Source organism: Amphiura filiformis, chromosome 7, assembly GCF_039555335.1.
Source record: "Amphiura filiformis chromosome 7, Afil_fr2py, whole genome shotgun sequence".
In the NCBI taxonomy this organism is placed as follows: domain Eukaryota; kingdom Metazoa; phylum Echinodermata; class Ophiuroidea; order Amphilepidida; family Amphiuridae; genus Amphiura; species Amphiura filiformis.
In genome coordinates, this window is record NC_092634.1 from 57887060 (window position 1) to 57911576 (window position 24517).

The 24517-nt window shown below is 38.2% G+C and overlaps 1 protein-coding gene across 3 annotated transcripts; it reads left to right on the forward strand.

Annotated features, from left to right (window-relative positions):
- Window positions 1–4206: 4206 nt before the first annotated feature.
- LOC140157391 (uncharacterized) lies at window positions 4207–24377 on the forward strand. 3 transcript variants are annotated; one of them, XM_072180572.1, is made up of 7 exons: window positions 4207–4368; window positions 11481–11678; window positions 13831–14069; window positions 14652–14770; window positions 15822–15866; window positions 19674–19784; window positions 22645–24377. In XM_072180572.1, exons 2-7 carry the CDS (start codon window positions 11554–11556, stop codon window positions 22741–22743), a joined length of 738 nt encoding a protein of 245 aa, XP_072036673.1. In that variant the 5' UTR covers window positions 4207–4368; window positions 11481–11553; the 3' UTR covers window positions 22744–24377. The 3 variants fall into 3 exon arrangements, 2 of the variants coding, with proteins under 2 accessions (XP_072036673.1, XP_072036672.1); XR_011859672.1 differs by lacking the exons at window positions 4207–4368; window positions 11481–11678 and adding an exon at window positions 12574–12681 and having other exon boundaries at window positions 22645–22825; window positions 22865–24377; XM_072180571.1 differs by lacking the exons at window positions 4207–4368; window positions 11481–11678 and adding an exon at window positions 12574–12681.
- The last annotated feature ends 140 nt before the right edge of the window (window positions 24378–24517 follow it).

Genomic DNA, 24517 nt, shown 5'->3' on the forward strand with positions numbered 1-24517 from the left:
GCCTACAGTTTTGGGGTCAAAGGTCATTAAGGGGTTACTTTCGGTCAAAAACCAAAATTATCAAAAATGTTTAAAAAATTTTTATCTCAAAATGTAAACAGACCAGAGTAATATAATCATCATACATGAATCAGTGTTACTTGATGTATGCATGGTATTTTTATTTTGGGGGTCAAAGGTCATTAAGGGGTCACTTCCTGTTTTTAGCTAAATAACTTTAAGAATTTTTATCTCGACAACTAAACATAGTAGAATTTTTAATTAAAATTGGAACAATGCATTTTGTCGGTGTACATAAGGTTTTTTTTTCATTGAAGTCAAAAGTCATTAAGGGGTCAAAAGGTCAATCATAAATTTTTTAAAATCAAAATCCACGTATAAGTTCCGATTAAGCTGAAATTCACCAGGAATATTCCTTATGACATCCTAAGCACTATGTCATATTTTTGCGGGGTCAAAGGTAATTAAAGGATCACTTCCGGTTCCCACAGATTAAGGGGTCATTTTTTATTTTGCATCAGCCCCCCTAAAATACCAGGCGGTTGTGCATGCTCGCGGTCGCAGGCGACCGCAACCATATCTAGTTTAGATTTTCTTTCTATTTAAATAATATGTTAAAGCTTATGCCCTGTAGATTACATTCGGTTCCTGAGATATGGCCTGTCAAAATGGTGCGAACCCAAAACAAAAAATTGGCAACAACTTTCTTTTTATTTTCTATATTTTTGACAAGTCCAGTTGCCAGATGATTTTCTAATTACATGTATGAATTATGCAAAGTGAAGATTTTAGATACAATTAAAAGAGCTATAGTAGGCCTACTGAGGCATGGTACATGGGTAGAACACACACTGTAGACCTACTACAAAATTACGGTTGCGTTTTGGCAAATTTCAATTTGCATAATTAATTTGGGCCACTTATTAGAAAAGTTGATTAGGGCCCTAATTAATTATGCAAATGGAAATTTGCATGGAAAAAGGCATTCATGGGTTTTATATCTTATTTTGTAGCCGATCTGAACATTCTACTTTGTACAATTCTTGCATATATAATTAGAAAATAAGGCCTACCTGACATCATTGCATATCAAAAATAAAAGAAATTTGTTGCCAACTTCTTGGTTTCGCGCCATTTTGACAGGCCATATATTTTGGTAACCGAATATCCGATTAAAATAAAATTTTCAGTCTTGTAATCAGGAGAGAATGGACTCACATATTTCAATCAGACAAAAATCTATATCCAATAGCGTTACCTTAAAGCTAGCATTATAAGTGTCTCCTTAACTAATAACAAAAGGTGCCCACTGGTATCTTGGAGGCATTGTCTTTTTAAAGACATTTCTTGTTTTTCCTTCTTTCCGTATTATCATGTCCACTGGTCTCTGGCTCGCAGTCGCGTGGCTCTGCGCCGTTTACGCGCCCATTGGCGTAGTGCGCATTACGCACGAGGCGCCGACGCGCTGCCGGCCAGCTGCAGTGACGCGTAGTCTGGCAAAGGATTTTCATAACAAAAAACCCGTTTTTACCCATATTTTCACTGTTTTTGCAGCCAATTCTTGACCGTTTTCAACCAAATAAAGTTTAAACACGTTCCCGTATATTCATCGATCTCCCGTATGAATTTGGCGACATTTGGATCGAAACTGACGGAGCCTTTTAGGCATACATAGATAGATAGATAGATACATAGATAGATACATACAACATTCCCCTATTTATAGTAAGACTAGCGGGACACCCGCGCTACGCGCGGGTCCCCGCTAGATGAGTAAATGGGAGCGTTCACTAAAACAGGAGGAATTACTGAACAGGTAGAATCATTGAAAAGGTAAATTTTATTTATCTGAACCTGACCCTCTTTAAGCCTACGTTTCCATTTTAACTTCTTTCTTTCTTTTTAGTTTTTTCTACATGGGCCAATTTTGTTCCATTTAAAAAAAAATTCTGCTGCTAAGCTTCCGATTTTCCGTTACCATGCATGTTTTTATATTTATTCAACCCCGTTCCCGTTATTTTCTAAATCTGTCCTTTCTTACATTTCCATTTTAGCTTCTATTTTATTTGCTGCATAGCTTGTGATTTTCCGTTTTCATGTTATTTATTTAATTCTGTCCTCAGTTTAATAGCTTTTTTATTTAAACTTCCTGATTTAATTATAGCTTTTTTTTTTCTTACATTTCCTGAAGAGTTTCTTTCTTTCCTTCTTTAGCCTATTTTATTCATTTTGTGACTAAGTATAACCCACATACTCGTACAGCCTGTTTGTCCTCATTTTGTTTTCTTTTTTATTTATAGTAGGCCTACCTCTTCATGTTGTTTGTACTTTTTAACACACATCTGTTTCCCGTATTTATTACGCTACGGTCGTTCACCCGTAATATCATTCATTACGTGACTCTGCGTCGTTTACGCGTGCCATGGCGTAGTGCTGCGTTACCCGCGCGGTATCGCTGCGCTACGCGAGCGGATTGGCATTAGATACGCCCGTGCGACGCGCAGGCCTAGCTTAGTAACTGACTGCTTTTTTTGTTTACCTTGGATAGCAACGGACCACATTTTCACTGATTTTGAGGCCAATTCTTGACCGTTTTCAACCAAATAAAGTTTAAACACGTTCCCGTATATTTATCGATCTCCCGTATGAATTTGGCGACATTTGGATCCAAACTGACGGAGCCTTTATAGCATACATAGATAGATACATAGATACATAGATACATACAACATTCCCCTATTTATAGTAAGATTATTCGCTACTTGCACGGTTCCGCCATTATGCACTATGTGCGGGGAGAGCCTCGAACTGGCAGCATACATGAATGGGAATTGAACTAGTCATAACGTTCCTTCTGAACCTTCTGAATGTTTAGTCAGCAGGGCGGTTTTCCGCAAGTCGCTAACTTGTGTGGGTTGCGCGCATTTAAATTGCAGGTGTGCCATCGTTTTGTTGTAAGTCTGCGTCAGTGTCATCATTCTGCTTGAAGTCTATTGTGTCTTTTTGCTTGAAGTCTACAGTGTCTTTGTTTATGAAGTCTACAGTGTCTTTCTGCTTGAAGTCCACAGTGTCTTTCTGTTTGAAGTCAGTGTCTTTCTGTTTGAAATCTGCAGTTGCTTTCTGCTTGAAATCCACGGTGTCTTTCTGCTTGAAATCCACGGTGTCTTTCTGCTTGAAATCCACGGTGTCTTTCTGCTTGAGATCTACAGTGTCTTTCTGCTTGAAAACCGCGGTGCCTTTCTGTTTGAAAACCACAGTGTCTTTCTGCTTGAAGTCTACGGTGTCTTTCTGCTTGAAGCCCACGGTGTCTTTCTGCTTGAAGCCCACGGTGTCTTTCTGCTTGAAATCTACAGTGTCTTTCTGCTTGAAGTCCACAGTGTCTTCCTGCCTGGAGTCTACCGTGTCTTCTGTTTGAAAACCACAGTGTCTTTCTGCTTGAAGTCTACAGTGTCTTTCTGCTTGAAGTCCACAGTGTCTTTCTGCTTGAAATCCACAGTGTCTTTCTGCTTGAAGTCTACAGTGTCTTTCTGCTTGAAGTCTACAGTGTCTTTCTGTTTGAAGTCCACAGTGTCTTCGTTCTGTGTAAGGTTACATAATTCTTCCTTTCATGTATGCTGCCAGTTCGAGGCTCTCCCCGCACATAGTGCATAATGGCGGAACCGTGCAAGTAGCGAATTATTATTATTATTAATAGCTGCATTGATTTAGTAAACGTAGTGAAAGAGATTACGTTTTGTGAGACCCTGAGCCTCGTGAAAATCTGCATTATTTTTTTATTCCCTAATTGAAAATATAAAATATCAAATGAGTGATACACAGTAATTTATGTTCGAATAAATAATTTTTATTACCAATTTTCCTCATTTTACTTGTTTGAGGAAAATACATGGCACTGTTTGAAGTATTTTACTCAAAACATGCAGCTCAATTGAAGCAGATAAAAACACTTCACTCACGAGAGCCCCGCCCACTCCGAAAATGAGGACAATTTTATCAGATAGCAAGATTTTAAAACTGTATTAAAAACGTTTTTTATAATATTGTATTCATATTTTTGTACTATGAATGAATAAAAAATATTAAAGGTATATCTAACAATAAAGATAGTACTTTAATTTATTGTACATAAAGGTTAACAGAAATATTTTTAATAAAACTGCGACCGTCAGGTTGCAAATTGGGGTCAGTATGTAAATAGGGTCAATTTGACAGAAGTTATCGTGGCGAAATTTGATTGACCGAGGTATGCTAGACTTGTGTTAAAAAGATACATGCATAGCAGTCAGAGTGTAAAATACGTGTAAATTTCAGAATTTAACCAATGCAATGCAAGTGGAATTTTCTCTAGGCAAAACGCCTGTTTAAAAGGTAGGTCATGCAGGTTAAGTGCTAAATAATGATAAGCTTACTCGTGCGGAGCTCGAAATGACTGCTGTCCCGACAAAAATTAATATTATTATATTTAATATTATATTCAAATGCAGTAAACCTTTGCATGTTTGACGAGCACGACTACCGTGATGTTGCAAATTCGAAGCTAACAACGCATACGGCGCACGGTTCATTCATAAATTTCCACTCCGCAACAGCAGATCTAGTCTTGCCAGCAAGACTTCAGTCTTTATCATAAACATAATGACATCTTAGTACAAGGAACTTATTACGATGTCCTCATTCACAAACTGATACTATCTGTCCATCGTATAAGACTGTTACCGCACGGCAGCTGGTTGAAGGAATATTACACAGTCAAGAATAGGCTCCATCATTTTTTGTTCTGATCCTCCCAGTCTCCCAAAACATCAAAAGCGTTGCACATTTACTTACTTAAGACTGTCCTTTTTCATATACGCAGACAAAGTAGGGCCAAGCTACCTAGAAATGGTCAAATTTTGGCAAGAAATATCTCTGTGTAATAATAATTATGTACATGTAAGTCCCATATCACATCGTTATCGGCGATCGTGATTTTTTTTTCTGAAGTTTGGCTGGTACCTACTAGCGTCATGCAGGTGATGTGACACAGCTAAAATAATCGATCGGGGATCATTAAAACGTCAACAAATTTCAAAACACAGAAAGCAGTAAACTTAATGGCGAGCGGTCCGAATTTTGAGCCATACAAATTTACGTGGTGAACTAATGACATCTACGGACCTGAAGTCTTGCAGCGGTACATAGGGATGCACTGTACGTTTAAGAAAAACAAACTTCAAGCATCAAGAAATATACCTTGTATTTGTCAGTTTTACCTCAGAGATGCTGTAGACCCTAGAAACATCACAAGTAGAATGCTGCTCAATATGATAAATCCAAATCATGAAAATAAAGCAATTTTGCAGAGCAACATTTTGACCACTTTTGCACTAAGTAAATTACTCCATGAAGATTGCAGGTTTTGCCAACTCGTCTCAGGGAATGTTGAACCCACCCAAAACATGAGATCAATGTAGATCAATTATCTCAACTTTGGTATGGTAGTATAGTACAATGGGATTAAAATCATCCATGTACGCCCAAACTCTGGTACAATATGGGATTAAAATCATCCATGCAGGCCAAAACTGTCCTTGAGAGTTCCTCGTCTACATCCTTGTAGCCCAAAATGAGCCCACATATTGTGATGTTTCTTATTTGTGGTACAGATATAAATAGAGTGCACTATAACTCAGTATGCTGAGTTATAGTTACTAGAACTACAGCAGATCGCGACATGGCCTCGGCACAATCAGAGACAAGTACGTCCAATGCAGTAAATACACGATGTATAGGTCACCCCGGTCATCCGGGTACTTATTTTACATGACGCTACAGTCGGCTACACTTACGCTTTTCAACCCACAATAGATCGTGCAGCTGAGCGACTACTTGAAGACTTGTAGCAGAGCTCATTCGGTTGTTTACGTTCTGTTTTGACCTTGAATCAAGCAAATTTCTCGGCCGATTTTCGGTAAAATAAAGGTTAAATACTTGGCGAAAATTGCATTTTATGTGAAGCTGAACACATGAACATGTAGAGGAGAGTCTTTATTTTTGTTGTTAGCTGGAGGCCCCATGTCGAGAAGTCGAGAAATGGTAGTATTTTGGCCGATTTGAAAAGGGACAAACCACAGAAAACTACAAATTTGACTTCTGAATCGGATTTGTTGTCAACGGAGGTCAACGGCTTGTGACGTCACTCCGGGGTCACCTATACTTTAAATACGCGCTTGTCAAAGGTTTACTGCAAACGATTATAATACTGACATGATCGTGACTAGCTAGACCATGTGGACTGTATCCATTTATGCATGCCTGGTCTTCCAATTTTCTGACAATCCATGTGAAGTGGAAAGACCACACTCAAAAAATTCAGTAATTCAGTACCCCGGTAATTGTGTTTATTCTCAGCCATTTGAGAACAGCACAGTATTAGAAGGAAGGAATTATTGACTTTTTGCAAGGGATTTTAGGGGTTGTGCAAGGGTACATGGATCTAATCCATGTGTTCCTACAGACTACAGTCACCCATGGAAAACAGGGTACCGGTACTGAAAAGCACTACACAATGTCCACATCAGCCATAGCCTAGGTGGGTTTGTTTACATTGCATTAATTCCTTCAGAACAGGCAATACAGATTCCAAACAGATAAAACTTACCTAAGGCCCATGAAAGTCAATTCCGAGTTTATCGTCACTTTTTTTTTCCAGTTTGATGAGGTGACTATTTCATTTTTGTCTCGCCTGATAAGGCAGGAGACTATATAATCACTTTTCCGTATGTGTGTATGTATGTGTGTGTGTGTGGATGTGACAAATTTGGTTAAAGTTTTGGTTAAAGTTTGCCTTCCGCCTATTTTCTCTCGGAGACTAGGGGTTGCACGCCCTCAAACTTGGTGGGTGGGTGCATCTTGACCCGAGACAGAACCGGTTTGTATTGGTTAGTGGGTCAAGGTCACTGAGGTCATCTAGGGTTCATCCGAGGTCAAATTAGTAAAACTGTCGTATGGGCATGAAACTTGGTGGGTGCAGTCAACATTTAAAGCCAAATTTGTGGAAGGTCATTTCAAGGTCACCAGGGGTCATCTGAGGTCAAATTAGTAAAAACTGTCGTATGGGCATGAAACTTGGTGGGTACAGTCAACATTTAAAGCCAAATTTTTGGAAGGTCATTTCGAGGTCACCAGGGGTCATCTGAGGTCAAATTAGTAAAACTGTCGGATGGGCATGAAACTTGGTGGGTACAGTCAACATTTAAAGCCAAATTTTTGGAAGGTCATTTCGGGGTCACCAGGGGTCATCTGAGGTCAAATTAGTAAAACTGTCATATGGGCATGAAATTTGGTGGGTGCAGTCAACATTTAAAGCCAAATTTTTGGAAGGTCATTTTGAGGTCACCAGGGGTCATTTGAGGTCAAATTAGTAAAAACTGTCTGATGGGCATGAAACTTAGGGGGTACAATTAACATTTAAAGCCAAATTTTTGGAAGGTCATTTCGAGGTCACCAGGGGTCATCTGAGGTCAAATGAGTAAATACTGTCGTATGGGCATGACACTTGGTGGGTACAGTCCTCATTTAAAGCCAAATTTTGGGAAGGTCATTTTGAGTCCACCAGGGGTAATCTGAAGTCAAATTAGTAAAAACTGTTGCATGGGCATGAAACTTGGTGGGTACAGTCACCATCAGCCAGATAATCGTGCCCAGCCGATTATAACCGCCAAATTCATTTACCTCTACCAAAGTAATCGCAAAAGCAGGCGGTCACGAAAGCAGGCGAGACTCGTGGTTCGAGAACCGCCTTGTTCATTATTTCATCAGATTTCATTATTGACCTAAAATGCGTGTTGATTTTTATGGAAGTAAATGCGACGAAGAAGAATTGACAAGACATTGAATTCTATTTGCTCAATTTCATACCAAAATCAAGGAAAACATAGTTTTGTTATTACAAAATAAAAAATAACATGAAAATCATACAGGTCATTTCTGGTCGATTGCAGCAGGCCACTTGAGGTAATCAATATTGGTACGGTACTTGAATGGCGTGACTCTGTGACTTTCTGCTCATTGTAAGACAGTGTGAAATCTCCTCTTTTAAAAGCTGAAATCCTCTTCTTTTGGAAATTTCTTTGAGGCAAAATTTTAGCTTTTTCTATTATTTTCAGCCCATTTTGAGCATATTTCAGTGCTTTTCCTCTTTTTTCCTTGTTTTTGAACAAAGTTCCTCTTTTTTCAATAGAGGTCACTCACACCCCTGAACAGTGTTGTAAACTTGATTGAATAACATTAAGATTGGCAACTGATATCCTTTGTATTTGAGTTGTCAAATTTATGGATTACTGTCAAATGAAGTAAACAGTCAAACATGCTGCTGCAGAACTCTATGCCTGTACATGTATGTGTGTGTCTGAGGGCCAATGACACACATTTGATGGGTGTAGTGCAAGGAGGGTGGTGAATTCTCTTCCCCCCCCCCTTCGCCTTCGGCCATGGCATGCCAAAAAATCTTTGCCTCCCTTTTGATGTGCCAAAGTCTCATCAACATACACACAAAGTGAATACATTTTGTAACTGGTTAAATGTTGCAGACCAGGGTCCAAGAAAAACTCTAACGCTCTAAAAATACTGTATTTTACCCCTTTTCAGTCAAAGCCCAACTGTATGCACTACTCTCACATTTAACTCTCTCCACACAGTGACACAGACCTGTGTCAACTGCAGACGACAAGTTTCTTTTTTTTTTTAATTCACAAGGTTCAGAATAGTAATAGTCATGACCATATTTGGAATCAGCATTCAAAATGTATTAAAATTAGTACAAACAAACATAGTATTCAGCAGGGACTGCCTTTTGAGGAGAGCGAGAGCAATCGCTCTCTACTGCTCTCCTTAAATCTGATATGGGGGAGTGATTTTTAGCTCTCCTTAGTTGACCATTCTCTCCTTACATTCTATTGTAAATACTCTAAACAGCTCTCCTTGAAGGCTCCAGAAGAGCTATATACATGTAATGCTCTCCTGCAAATTCCAAAAGACAGTGGTTCTTAAGAAAGCTCTTGATATTTTGAGAAAATATCTCAAAACTTGGGACTTTTTATGTTGAAGCCTATTATTACCGGTATTATTTTTATTTATTCTTTCTTTATTGAGGGTTATACTGCTTCAGTGACAAGCACTGCTTTTCAAGCAGGCCCTCATTGATACATGTTATATAGCAACAAAATATATTACGATACACAATATGTACAAAGTATCCTACAGTATTTACAATGTATTTACAATATAATTACAAATAAGTATAATGGTATCATCAACTACAAGATAATTATAAATACCATGATTAAAAATACAGAAATACAATAATTATATTTATATACAAAAATCAAGCAAGTAAATGAATAAAATATAGATAAAGACAGGCCTAAATTTCTTTAATTTTTGATTGAAATTGGCCTAAAATCATATTTTCCATCTGAGCTCTTACTGTCTGTGGCAAAGAATTCCATGCATAGGCTGCCCTGACATGAAAAGTATGTTGACCTGAATTTGATTTAAATTTTGGTACAATCAATGTATTAGAAGTATGATTTCTAGATATGATTATGGTTATCATGAACAAAATCAAATTGAGAAGATAAGTATGATGGATATTCATTCTTTAAACATTTGAAAACAGTCATTAATAGAGTATTATGCCATCTTTGATCAAGTTTAACCCACTGCAATGTATTCATTAAATCATTAGTTGGTGTCCTTATATGATATATCTGCTGAGAGAATTATTCTAGCTAAATTATTATGATAACATTACAGTGGTTTTGTACGGAAGGAAATATTTTATACGTTTTATTATGCCAGTTCTTTTGGAAATAGTTTTACTAACATTATCGACATGAGCTGACCAAGACAGCTTGCTATCAAATTTCACACCTAGATATTTAAACTCATCTACTCTTTAAATATCATTGTTGTTATATATTAAATGTACATTGTTGAACTTTTCAAGCATTTTGTTTGTACCAAAGATCATAAACTTAGTCTTTTCAACATTTAAAGTGAGTTTGTTTACTTTGAACCATTCAGCTACCCTACTTAGACATGACTCCATTTGAATTTTAAGATCAGATTCATTTTTAGCTTTACACATTAAAGAGGTATCATCTGCATACATTACAGTTTTACATTCAGACACAGCATTAGGTAAACAGTTAACAAAAATTATAAACAGTAAAGGACCTAAAATTGAGCCCTGAGGAATACCAATATCAATTGGCCTAAACTCAGAAAAAGCTGAGTTAACATTAACAGTTTGTTCTCTGTTGTTTAAGTATGATTTAAACCATAATAATTCATCCCCACATACCCCATATTGTTTAAGTTTCCTAATCAGAATATCATGATTTACAGTATCAAATGCTTTCTCTAAGTCTATAAATAAAATGCCTGTAGCATAACCTGTATCCATATTCTTTAAAATGTAATCTTGAACATCTAGAAGGGTTGTTGTTGTGGAATGATTCGGACGAAATCCTGATTGAGCATTTGATAATAGTCCTACATTACTCATATATTCATATAATTGATCATGAACAGCTCTTTCAATGATCTTTGATACAATTGGTAATACAGAGATAGGTCTATAGTTACTATTTTTACTAACATTAGTTTTATCACCCGATTTAAAATTGGAGTTACTTTAGCCTTCTTCCATGCATCAGGAAAAGTAGACCCATTCAAAGACAGGTTGCAAATATGAACAAGGCATTTTGAAATGGAAGGCGCAGCCAACTTTAATAACCTTACATTGAATGGATCTAATCCTGATGATTTACAGTTTTGCATTTTACTTATTTGTTTAAGAACAAATTCATTAGATATTGCTCTAAAACTAAATTTGTTTACACTATGATTTTGATGAGAACATACAGTATTACAAGTGCATACATAATTATCATTGTTATTATTAAATTTACTCCCAAGTTCATTACCTCATTGAACTATGGCTAGCATGCATCTTTATGAAGATGATATCATCATCATTATCGACATTTGAAAAATCTGTTTGAAAAAAAACCCATTAAATTTGAGGTGGGTATAACCTCTTACTGCATGTGCATACTAATTGATTTGACAGTGATCTCACCTCCCCTCACCTACCATCCTCATCATGGGGTAGATTGCAGCCAGTCTTGCGATGAGCCCAGTGGCAGCACCATGGGGGGGGGGGGGGCATTCCCCCAGTAAAAACCCAAAATTGCAACAATTTCCACTTTTTGCAGCAGTTTTGCACACAATTTGTTGATTTTGCCCCCCTCCCCCTGAAATTCACTTTGCCCCTGGCAATGCCCCCCTCCAAAAAAAATATTCCTGGCGCCGCCATTGGATGAGCCTCCATTTGTATCTGTCTTGTGTGGATTGGGTTGCAGTGTGTGTAGTCATATACAAGGATTTGATGTTTGACAGTGACTTAATATCATATCCACTGTTGTGTTTTGCAGATCATACACCTGGTCAGTTCCAGATGCCTTAACACCAATGTAATGTATATAAGGTCAGATTAGGACATGCACAATGCCAGCTAATAATAGAGCAATACTATGGCAATTTGGACTACTCATGCTAGTGGTGCCACTACAGTACTATCTCACACAACGGAACCCTATGAGTCCAACAGAAAGAAGTTACAGTGTACAAAGGTAAATATGTAACACTATAGTGGGACTACTCATGCTAGTGGTGCCATTACAGTACTATCTCACACAAAGGAACCCTATGAGTCCAACAGAAAGAAGTTACAGTGTACAAAGGTAAATATGTAACACTATAGTGGGACTACTCATGAATGCTAGTGGTGCCATTACAGTACTATCTCACACAAAGGAACCCTATGAGTCCAACAGAAAGAAGTTACAGTGTACAAAGGTAAATATGTAACACTATAGTGGGACTACTCATGCTAGTGGTGCCATTACAGTACTATCTCACACAAAGGAACCCTATGAGTCCAACAGAAAGAAGTTACAGTGTACAAAGGTAAATATGTAACACTATAGTGGGACTACTCATGCTAGTGGTGCCACTACAGTACTATTTCACACAAAGGAACCCTATGAGTCCAACAGAAAGAAGTTACAGTGTACAAAGGTAAATATGTAACACTATAGTGGGACTACTCATGCTAGTGGTGCCATTACAGTACTATCTCACACAAAGGAACCCTATGAGTCCAACAGAAAGAAGTTACAGTGTACAAAGGTAAATATGTAACACTATAGTGGGACTACTCATGCTAGTGGTGCCACTACAGTACTATTTCACACAAAGGAACCCTATGAGTCCAACAGAAAGAAGTTACAGTGTACAAAGGTAAATATGTAACACTATAGTGGGACTACTCATGCTAGTGGTGCCATTACAGTACTATCTCACACAAAGGAACCCTATGAGTCCAACAGAAAGAAGTTACAGTGTACAAAGGTAAATATGTAACACTATAGTGGGACTACTCATGCTAGTGGTGCCACTACAGTACTATCTCACACAAAGGAACCCTATGAGTCCAACAGAAAGAAGTTACAGTGTACAAAGGTAAATATGTAACACTATAGTGGGACTACTCATGCTAGTGGTGCCATTACAGTACTATCTCACACAAAGGAACCCTATGAGTCCAACAGAAAGAAGTTACAGTGTACAAAGGTAAATTTGCAAACAAGATGTCAAAAAAGGAATCGAGAAATTTGTTGAAAAAGCAAAATATTTTTGCGCATGAGCAAAATCTATATAGATAGTAGGATAGAAAGATAGGGGTCATTGAATGACAGCAAAACAAAAACAGGGTTATTTGGTGAGAGTGAGTTGTAAAACGAGCCTCAATATGTGGTGACACATCCCAAGCTGTCGTGTCTATCATCTTGAAGACTGAAGAGGTTTGTATAGTTTGATGCCATGTTCGAAACTTGGTGGATCTTAATTGTATTAATTTTAGATTTGTTAGTCACCTGCCAAGAAGGGGACTAAAGAAATGCTAGGCATCAGTGCATGTATCCCTCCGTTTGTGTATCTGATAATGTGATATCTTTTGAATTTTTAAAAGCAAGTTTGGGTGTCCATCTTCATAGCATAAATGTAAGTGGTGTTGGTTGAGTTTGGTTACATGATACAATGGGGATGTGGGTTGATTTCTATGACTATCACTAAAATGCACGGTTACACAGGCCTAGATAAATTTGAAACACCCACCTTGGGACATTCGCCATTGACAAGTTGCCCACTTATACATACATACATGTACATGCATACATACAAGATAGCGCATTTACATAAAGATCAAGGTGCAGGCCTTGCTGTTTGAGGCGATCGATCGCTCTCACTCGCCGCTGCTCGCCTAAACTTGATTTCTAGCAAGCGATTTTCCACTCGCCATAGACACTAAATATCACTCGCTGCAAATCTCACAAAATCAGTCCTCGAATCAGCCAATTCAGCATATAATCGATTCTGTGCTCCCTCCCTCCCAGTGGAGAAAGTCACAAATTATTGCGCTGTTCGACACAAATACATAAATGCCGTTTTAAGACCGAAGCTCTACTTGATTATACCCAAATAAGTGGTATTTGTGAAAATTCGACCACTCGCCAAGCATCATGCTAGCAAGTGATAAACCACTCGCCTTTATCATCTAGACGGCAAGGCCTGAAGGTAGCAGTGAATAACAAGAACAAACAGAATAATAAACTTTCTTTACAACTCAAGTGGATCCCCTTTGTGTCCCTCTAATCATGCTAATACAATGAGAATTTGCATCATAACTGATACATAATGTGAAATACCATTTCCATTTTTCAGACTAGTTTCAAGCCTTTCAGTCATGAAAGATAACATGCTATCAATAAAGACGTGGCAGAAGTGGTATTTTGACTGTGTCGACTACATCACCACAACAGTCAAAAATCTGTCCTCACAAGGAAGTGCTACAAGTTCAAACCAGGCAAAATACACAGATACTGATGATGATGAAGATGATGAGGGGGAGTCACCAGCAATAGAAGTGATGAAGTTGAAAGACCCACAAGGATATTTTGCAGGTAAGACAAAATGAGCTAGTCCAGTTGAAATTCTTACACCCCCTGTGGAATGATGTGATCTTCATCTCCCACACAGGGGGTATTGATTTCAAATGGAGTTGCTCATTCAGGTAACCCCATTTGAAATTCACACTATCAGAAAAGAAAGAATTAACGAAGCAGGAGAGAAGATGCATAAAGAAGTTTTCCCCGGGTTTCAACCCCACACATGCCAAGCAGTCCATCATCGACCAGTTGCCACATGTGTTCTGCTGGCTCAGCCAATGAAACCGTGCATGTATGAGTTAGGGTGATTGCATCACTGCATCATGTGAGACCAAGCAACATGGAACTTTTTTTATGAAATGACATGGCTGCTGTTTCAAATTCTGTTAACTTTCACATTCTCTGCAACAGTGATCTTTTACTCCAGTATCAGAGGGAGGTTGATGATAACAATGGAATAGCCAACTAATGACAACACTCCAGCCGACAGAATCTATCTATTTATATCCAGTGTAAGCACAAATAAATCCACTTTCTGTGCTTCCCATGTCTCCCATGTTACTTTGTTATAATTATTTTCAACTGCTTTGTTGACAGGTTCACCGGAACCCAGAACACCCAGACCTAGTAATGTCAAATATAGAGTAGGGCAAGTTATACGACACAAAAAATATGGCTATAGGGGAGTAATAATAGGCTGGGATCCAGTTGCAAAGGTAAGCAAAATGACAATTGGTGGTGTAGTGTCATATCAGTCCACATACTTTATGCCGCTGGCCGCTGAGCGGCGTGACGCTTCATCATGCCGCTTGCACTTGTTTGCAAGCGGAGCGGCACACTGCTGGGTGGCAGCGGCATGCTCGACTCTGAAAGCCACTCTTGCCGCTCAGCACCGCTGCAAAATGGTATTTTGTTCTCATACGTCAGAGCGGTACCGCTCCGAGTTGACTTGAATTCAACTCCCAGCGGTGCTGCCGCCACGGCAAAGTGGTGGAGGGATCAATATATCGGCTTGCCGCTGGTCACCGCTAGCGTTTCTGGTGTGACTCCGCAGTGAAGGAAAATCATCTTCAAAGCGGCAAGCGGCAGGAAAGTATGAAACCAGCATTATTGTCTATAGTCAGGCCAATAAACTCAAATGGCTACCTGAGGGTCATTATTTAATATGTTTGCAAGCCTTGCCCTAGTTCTGAAAGTTTGTGTGAAAAGTTCAATGGCATTAATGAGGTAGTCCCTAGCCACAAAATTCAATTTCAAGAGGTGTGGGCTCATTTCCTAGGAAACAATGTCAAACAATATCTAAATAAGCTGTTGTTTACATTACATATTTAGCAGGTATATGTTTTCACAAAATATCATTGCTTCTCACTCATAATTGTTCAGAGACAACTTATTAAAAAATATTGCGGTGCAAATTTCTGACTCGAATTTGACTTGATCCTCCACCCGTCCGTAAATTAAATAGTACATTCACAAGTTTGTGCCCCGCTCTGAAAAACTGGCTACACCACTGGTATGGACTTTATATATACCATGTAACTGATTTGTTTCAGACTCTCATGTCTGAACCGGTGACATGTGTACACGGTCCCTATAAGTGCTATTGTCAAGTATACGAAATTCAAAAAGTTTATACTTTTCCAAGATACAGCTTCAGTCATTTGAGAAGTACATGTACATTACGTTTCATTACCTGAAGAGAATTGATCAAATATTGAATTCCCTCCTGTATCTGTCAATGAATTTTTCTTTGTATTTTTCCCTCAGGCACCCAAGGAATGGTTAGATAGAATGCATCCCAAAGATAAAGAAGTAAGTTGACAATTCAATTAACAGGGTAAGGGAACAAACTAAAAGGTCCATGACGTCCTACAAATGAAGCTAGGCTCTTATATACATCAATGGTATGTTGACCCACTTACGGTTTTGTCACAGATGGAGAGGGGCATCAGTTATAACATGAAACCATATAGTTCCCATATCCATATAACATGTGCATCCTACAAGCATATGATGTTGTAAACTATGCGCGACTCTCAAATTAACCCAATCACAATGTGCGATGTTGTTACCAAGCAGCTGGTCGCTAAGGTCGGAGCTTCTGTTAAGTACGCACCACAGAGGAGTAAGATAAGACAGAGCGCGTACCACCAGTCAAAGTCCCTGTGTATTGTATGCTACCAGTTCTCGCATATTCATGAGGGCCGATTGTTCGTTTATTCGCGCCTGACAATCACGCCAGCGTTGCGTGCCTTCGTGTATACGCGATAGAGCGTTGCGTGCTTTCGCGATTACGCGATAGACCGTTAAAATACGCGTTAATTGCCTAGCAGTCTCGCCTGGCGCATTTCATGGAACAATCTGCCCTCATTATCGGATGAGGCGGAGACTTTGACTGGTGGTACGCGCTCTGTCTTATCTTACTCCTCTGTGGTACGCACATACATTGGCAAGATGCCTGGCAGGTACACCTTTGTGTTAGTTACAGAGGTAGGTCTTCCTGGATCTTTTGGTTTGTTCTCTAAACACTTGAAAAATAACATTGATTTGATACATGTTTGAATTTTAGATTGACTCAAAATATTGAGGGTTCAGAACCAGAAAACTCTCTATGACCAGCTCTCACAAAATGAGCATAAAGTTGGCTCCTTGCTTTGGTCTTTAAAAATCAATATTTCCACCACAATGTCTTTTGTTATCTATTGAAATTTGTCATTATGAGTGGACTGTATCTTCTATAGTGCCCTGGCGACTCCATGCTCATTTTGTGGGAGCACTAGGTGATTGTGAGTTGAAGCTTTCTGGCTCTCAACCCTCGATATATTCCTTGCCCCCAGGGGTGTATTTCACTAAACTCTTAATACCTTTTGTAATCAAGTAATCATCTGTAACTTACGAATACCATTTTACTAGATGTAACTTTATGAAAGGTCCCTGCAGTAAATCCCTACTACCTATCAAGAATACCAACCATAAGTTATTTTAGTGAAAAGGATTTTATGATGCGTTGGAAAGTTATGATTTATTTTAAGACTTACGCAGCGTGAAATGGACCCCAGGACTCCTCCAATAGTGTCCACAGGTTAAGTGTAGTAGAATCTGAAATATTGTGCATGGCATAGTTTGTCTTCAAAAAGTGTATTAACATTTTTTAACATTTCTGAAATTTCTAAGAAAGCAAGGTATTTCAGCATAAAAAGTATTTTTTTAAAGGAGTGATACCCTTTCCGTAGGATAATCCCTAGTTTTGCGCTTTATTTATTCATAATATCTACAGATCACAAAATGTTCAGGAAATTTATGCATATTGAATATTGAGATCCTCAATTCCACAATCATATGCCTGCCTCTAAATGAGTTTTTTTTGACGAAAGAGACAAAAGGTAGACACCTTCCACAAAAACATTACAATAGATTGGTCTTACAATAATTCATGTTTATACAGCTGCCTGTATCAGTAATATAGTTGCTTGAGCTCCAAAAAATGTTTTTTTAGAGGGTTTTTCTTTCATCGCTTTTATAACCCCCCCCCCTCTTTTAGAGGCATATGATGGTAGGTTCTCTTCAACAAAAAATTTGAAATAATCTGCAAGATATGTACAATGCATGTGATAGTTAGATATCAAAAGAGTATTTTATGCTAACTAAAGCATTTTCCACTGGAAACTACTGATTATTAAAAAACGTCTGATTTTGTACATAAACTTTGCATTGACATGCATGTATCTTGTGCATCTGTATTGTGACTGCAAATGCACTGCAGAAACCTTGTTATGCAATCCTTGCCGACTTTCATGACACAAAGGACGAGGACGGCAAATTTGTTGCCGCAACTTTATATGTCGCAGAAAGTGAGTTAGTAGTTCTCACTACTGATACGATGGTAAGTAGATGGCGTGGTGTGTGTGTTGAACTGACTGACACATTTGTGGTCTTCAGTCTATTTTTAGCAAGACCTGGTGATATACATTGATGTGCAATACATGTTATATGATCGCTCCATACAGAAACATGCTTGATTCCTGATGATATGTGAATCGCTGGCCGCAGTGGCCAGGCCAGCAAAACCCCCCGTGGCTACTGGTCAGTGATCTTGTGCTTGGCATGTGAGAGGTCCAATGTTAAGGTTAATCCTGTTTCTAGTTGTTGTGAAATGGATGTACACAATGTACTGAAGCCTGTGTTAGCTCAGAAATTTGCATTGGAGACCACATACATGTAATGGGTGATGCAATTGGGCTATTCCAGTTGAAATCCATACACCCTATACAAGACATGACCTTAATCTCAAACACAGATTTCAAATGGATCGAGTCACCCATTCAGGTAACCCCATTTGAAATTCACTTGAAATTATGGGCATGTCTCCCATAGGGGTTGTTATGATTTCAGTGGGAATAAGCCATGGCCCCCTTGGTTGTCCAAGTTAATGGGGACTTTTCTAGTATACCACAGGTTTTGCTAAACTCTAATACTGGGACAAGAATGTGACAGAGTTTAACTTTACGAGGTGCATACAGCATGATTTGAAATGTCTTATCATTGGTTACATTGCATGGTCAATTTTTGTGTATGTTTATTCATTGCTACAAATGTATTTTGTTACAGCCATGTAATTGCAAGAATTTCAAATCACAAGCAGAAAGTAGGGTGAACATCATAATTTACAGTGGTATTTTGTGATTCTAGTGTCCTCTTTTTAGGATATGGTTCAATAAATATCCCACAAAAAAGCTGATCTACAAAATTTCAGTTGATTCGGACACATAATTGCATGTACTACAGACTCTCCTTCAAGAGACAGAAAATATGAATTGGACAATATATTTGTCAAATAACCAAATCTGCAAAAAAGGTTATGAACACAAATTTTGTGTAGTCCCAGGTTTCTGATGCTATAAAAACTTTATGGGGAGAGGATGAGGCTGTGGATCACAAACAAAGTACCCTTTTAACCAACTCTGTTTAGGCTTATATCATTGACGGTTGTGCCATCTTTTTCAACCCTTCTCATACGATGCAAGTATATGTATTGTCAGCATTGTCAGCCAAGTCTGAAATGCAGTCCTCAATATATGGGCATCCATGTACCTGTATTGATAATAGGTTGTTGTATAATGTGAGTGGCCACTTGCCCAGGCCTGTTCTGTGGGTGAAAATGTCAAACATTTTCCTTTAGTAACAAGTTGATAACAATGAGCAACTGTTTTTGTCACAGAAATCTTGCAATTTACAAAGCTGATATAGTGATTATAAAGAGGAAGCCCCATCAGAGCAGTTCTTCTGTGGCGAACCAAACCTGCCTGGTTATCAAATTAATCAATGACAAAGTTATCTCTGAATCTGACAGGTGTTAATTCATGTTTTAATGTTATTACATCATTTAGCACCTGACAAATTCAGAGATAATCTTGTCACTGATTAATTTGATAACCAGGCGGGTTTGGTTCACCCCAGCAGAACTGCTCTGGCGGGCTTCTTCTTTAAGATTTTACCATGGGAATGAGATATTAATAATATGTTTTACTTCTTCAATCTCCCCCATTCTTATCCTTCCTATATTTTTACCATGCTCCTTTATCACATCATTATCATCATCACGTGGTGAATGTTATGCAGCACTGGAGCAGTATTTCCAATTATTCCGTTTTAGTAGACACACGGGACAGAACAAGTCCTCAAACAACATATGTGGTGGAGGAGAATATAGAAATTGTTTCTAATACCAAGGTAAACAAAGTGTTTGTGTATCGTTTTGTTTTTTCCCCCAAGTGATTTTCAGAGGATCAAGCATGTAAATAACCCGCTCTATAAGTGTAAATGCTATCCACCGTGTTACTGCTAACGTACCGTACCATGCAAAATTGGACAGCCTCACTCGCAAGATAGGAAATAATTGTGACGTGTCGTGTCAAAAGGAGACACTTTTGGGCAGATTGTCAATTTTGAGGTTTCACATATCTTAAATATAGAGATATTTTGCTCCACAGTGCCATTTTCCCCAATTAAATCGGACACTCCTAACCTAAGATATTGAGTTCATAAGTTATGGTATTATAAAATTGGAAATTGAGATATCAGCCTTTAAATATATTATTGACAATGTTGGGAAGTAGGAATTACCTTGAAAAAATGTCTCAAAAAATACAAGATGCCAGTTATATTCCGGTCTGAAACTATCAGATAATATTTTTAACATTAATAACATCACAAATTCGCAACAAACCCAAATTGTAAAAAAATCACCGCCGGGCAGATTGTTGGCTATTTCTCCATTTACAATCCTGCCCAAAAGTGTCTCCTTTTGACACGACACGTCACATACAGAAGTAATTAAAGTATGAACGTACTTCAAAAGTATGAACATATCTTCATTTTGAGTTCAGAGTTTGTCTTTAAATTCATATTTTAGCCATTTGTTCCCTTCAGTGGCACATCCTTGTTAATTTGAAAATGCAAACATCTGAATTTTAGGGTGTTCTGGTTTGGCAAATCACTGATAATCCTATCAAGGGGCTATTCCAGTTGAAATCCATACACCCCCTATGTTAGACACACCCTTAATCTTCCACACAGGGAGTGTGAATTTCAAATAGGGTTACCTGAATTGGTGAATCCATGTGAAATCTACACCCCCTGTGTGAAAGATTAAGGACATGTCTTCCATTGGTATGGATTTCAACTGGAGTAGCCCAATCCATGATTCAATGTCTGTTGCTATGAGTAGTGGTAGTTTATAGGGTTCCACACATGTCAGTAATTTGGTAGCATTTTACAGTTTTGCAAACCAATCATGGTATTTGGGAGAAATGTTCAGTAAAGTTGGCATTTTATAATTATTTTTTGGGACTTTGTGATTAGTCTAGATACCACATGTATACTATCATCAGGGGGTGGTCATCCATAAAAGGAATTTGTAATGCAATGCATGCAGACTAAAACAATATTTATGAGGCTGTACATGTCATATACCTTCTTCTTGTATGTATAGCTATTCACTTTTGCAGTAAATCCCATAAACCTTTACAATGTAATTCTGTTTTGTGCATTCGGAGCTAACCACAGGGATTCAAATTCGACGAGAACCCGAGAACCGGTTCGCCTGAAGGTTCTTCGCTGGATTACAACTAGGAGAACCAAAATTGGTTCTCGTAACTTCTTCCAAGTCTCAGATCGCATGTTGTGTTATAAATATTTTACCTTCCTTTACTAGAACAGAAATATGATTTGATAATCTCATCATCTCTAAATTTTTTGCACAACACTAGATCATGATCTGCCCCTTGTTACATGGCAAAAATTAAATCAGAAAGTCAACAGTGGCCGATTAGCCAGATGAACTTAGAACTAGAGCTTTAAGTTTGAACATTGTTGTGAAAAGGTAGTGAAAGCGACATGCATTGTTCTGTCGAAAAAACTGCAAAAAAAAAATTAAGGCCAGATACATGAGGGGTAGGTGGTGAGTGACAGCCTTATGATTTTACCTGTTTTTATCAATATTTTGCAGGAATCAGAAGCCTGGTTTTGATGAGAACCAAAGGTTCTCGCAAAAGCCCTTTGCGAGAACCTAAAGGGGTTCCCGCAATTGATTGCGAATTTGAACCCCTGAACCAGTGCTTGTACACAACACTTGCAGACTGTAGGTCTAAACAATTTGAAATGCTCTCTGATGCACTGATTGTATCACAACACAAACATATATTTATCATATGATATCAAGGTACTGTCAGTGTGTAATATGTTGAGCAACATTGGTTGCATAGAATCCCACTTTTAAACATTGCGGTACATTTTAAGTGGAGAAAGATACCTTTTCATGTATTTCACTTGGTTTTCTGGTTGGAATTTTAGGAAAAATTTATAAAGACACAGGGATGTAAATTTGTAGGATTAATCCTGAATGTAGGATTTTTTTGTGTCCAAATTTCCGCACTTTTATTTATTATCAGCTCGTTTTTGGGCTTTTTAGCCCAAATTCACATGCTTTTTCAGGATTTTTTTCCAGATTTGTAGGATTTTTTCTTCAGTCCTACTTACATCCCTGAAAATAAACTATTTTAGAAACCAACTATCAGTTGAAAACACTGGTTGAAAAATAAAGTTGCTATTTTTGATTAAATCATGTCGATACTTCAATTACAGTTTTTTTAAATAAGTGCTCAATTGAAAAAGATATTGATTATTTTTGTTAATCAAAATATCGCCCATGCCTATTCAGGCTGAAATATCTAATTACACATATTTTTCTGATGTTTGCAACAATATTGGTTCTTAAGTACCAGTAAGTAAGTTTGATGTTGTCCTATAAACAGAAGTCTTTTCATCAGGAGTGAAGGGTTCAAAAAGACCGATTACATTTGTAAAAACTAATTAAAATATCTGTCAAAGTTAGGTCGGCCTTTTTATCCTTTCACACCTGCATTTCCGGGAGGGAGAGGGTAGACTCCAGACGAAAGCACTTTTGTGTATAAGACATCATCAAACTGTTTGTTTGTTGCCATATTTATTTCATGTTTTGTGTTTTACCTGTTTGTATGATCATACTTTTATATTCTTATTCTTATTCATTTGATGCTTTGTCTTTTGACAGGTTATACATCCAGAGATAGATAACTATTTTGAACATTTTGATGGAACTAGATATCTTGCTAGACCATTTCTGAAGAAACTTTATCCTCATGATCAATGACAAGAACCTATCACATTGCAAATTATGCTGCGACTCAATTCATTGTGGTCAACAAGGCAAGATAGATACTCAAGGGTCCCAGGTTCAATTCCTGGTCATGGAAGATACTCTAGGGTCCCAGGTTCAATTCCTGGTCATGGAAGATACTCAAAGGTCCCTGGTCCAATTCCTGATCAAGGATGGACAAATTGACCAACTCAAGGGAAAGAAGACATTTTGAAAAGGGCAAAAACATATCACAAACCAGTGCAATTTTTGTCTATGATCAACTATAGGAAGTTACCAGGAGATGCATCAGTGTAAACTCTTTATTTGTCTATATGAAACACCCATTCTGCCAGAGATAACTTCAATTTCAACTTGGGATCACCCATGGACTTGTTTTACCATTACACACATAGTGGCATAGTTCATAATGTCACTGGGCAAGAAAAACCTCATAATATGTACTTTTTGCCCTTGCGCATGGATGGAGCAAACCATTTAATAACACAGCCAGCACGGCTTTATCAATTTTCAAGGGCCAAAAGTAAATATAAGGTGTTTCTTGATGTACTTTTGGTCCTTGAACATGGATGAAGCAACCTCTTCAATATAAAGTCTACACTTACAAGGCTTTATCCATGTTCAAGGGCCAAAAGTACATGAGGGTTTCCCGCCCAATGACGATAAGGAGCTTGTACTTGGTTGGTGTTGGAGCTTATACTTGGTTGGTGTTTGTGACAGTTCACATGCCCTTCATCATTATACACCTTATCAAATGTCAAGTTTTGGTTTGGACTACACATGTAGGATGAGTACCATTATTGAAGGGTATGAATTAAGCATCTGACTTGGTTTGTGCATAAGTAGTTCAACCATGTGTGCCTTGCTGTGCCAGGGAGACATATGGGACTCTATGGGGCTACAATAGAAACCAGCCTATGAAATGAGGCACCAGAGTCATGTACTTCACAAAAAATTAATATGAGAGCAAGTGAACTGCTCAGTGCCAGAAGTGGGTACAAGTGCAATAGTTGCCCTGTGAACAGTTGGCAATTTACACACAGTATATTGTACTCATCGACACATGGCAACTATTGCACTTACCCACTTCTGGCACTGAGCAGACAAAATTTCAAAACCAGCAGGCGAGTTGTGAACCATAGGGACCTGTCTGATGATTGTATCCAGACCAATGGCATGTTGATGGATAGGTTTTGTGAGTCCTGTTGTACTCAGTATGTATGTATGTTCGGTACACTCTCTTCAGCTTGAACTGCACAAGGCATTATTATACAGTTAATCTGTGCACCAACATACTAAATGATTAGTAGCTATTAGTGACTGTTCAGTCATTGAAGCAGCCTTTCCATACATTAGAAGTATTGTTTTGAGACCCAGTCATGTTTGGATGGAATTTACATCCACTTTTGTGACAATGTTGATCAAGTTCACTCCTGTGCATGAAGTGGGGCGAATCAACCGTGTCCTCATGTACGCGCATGATCACTGCTGTGCAACGCATGTATTCTTACTTGTAGTGGTCATATGTAGTACGTGCATATCTATTGTAACATAGCTCAGATACAAGGATACACTCTTAGGATAACTCGGAACAGATTGCCATGATAGCTATTTTTAAAAGAATCAGTAATCATCTGGCTGGCCTGTTGAGCACACCTCTGAGAGGCTATGTCATGGTTTTATTGGCTGGCTGGCCTGTTGAGCACACCTCTGAGAGGCTATGTCATGGTTTTATGATGATAACTCATGTGGGTCTATCTTATTCACA

Coding starts and splice junctions, on each gene's coding strand:
- LOC140157391 (XM_072180572.1), top strand. CDS start 11,554: ATGCCAGCTAATAATAGAGCAATACTATGGCAATTTGGACTACTCATG. Junction 15,867..19,673: donor TGCATCCCAAAGATAAAGAA/GTAAGTTGACAA, acceptor AATGTTATGCAG/CACTGGAGCAGTATTTCCAA. Junction 19,785..22,644: donor AAATTGTTTCTAATACCAAG/GTAAACAAAGTG, acceptor GTCTTTTGACAG/GTTATACATCCAGAGATAGA.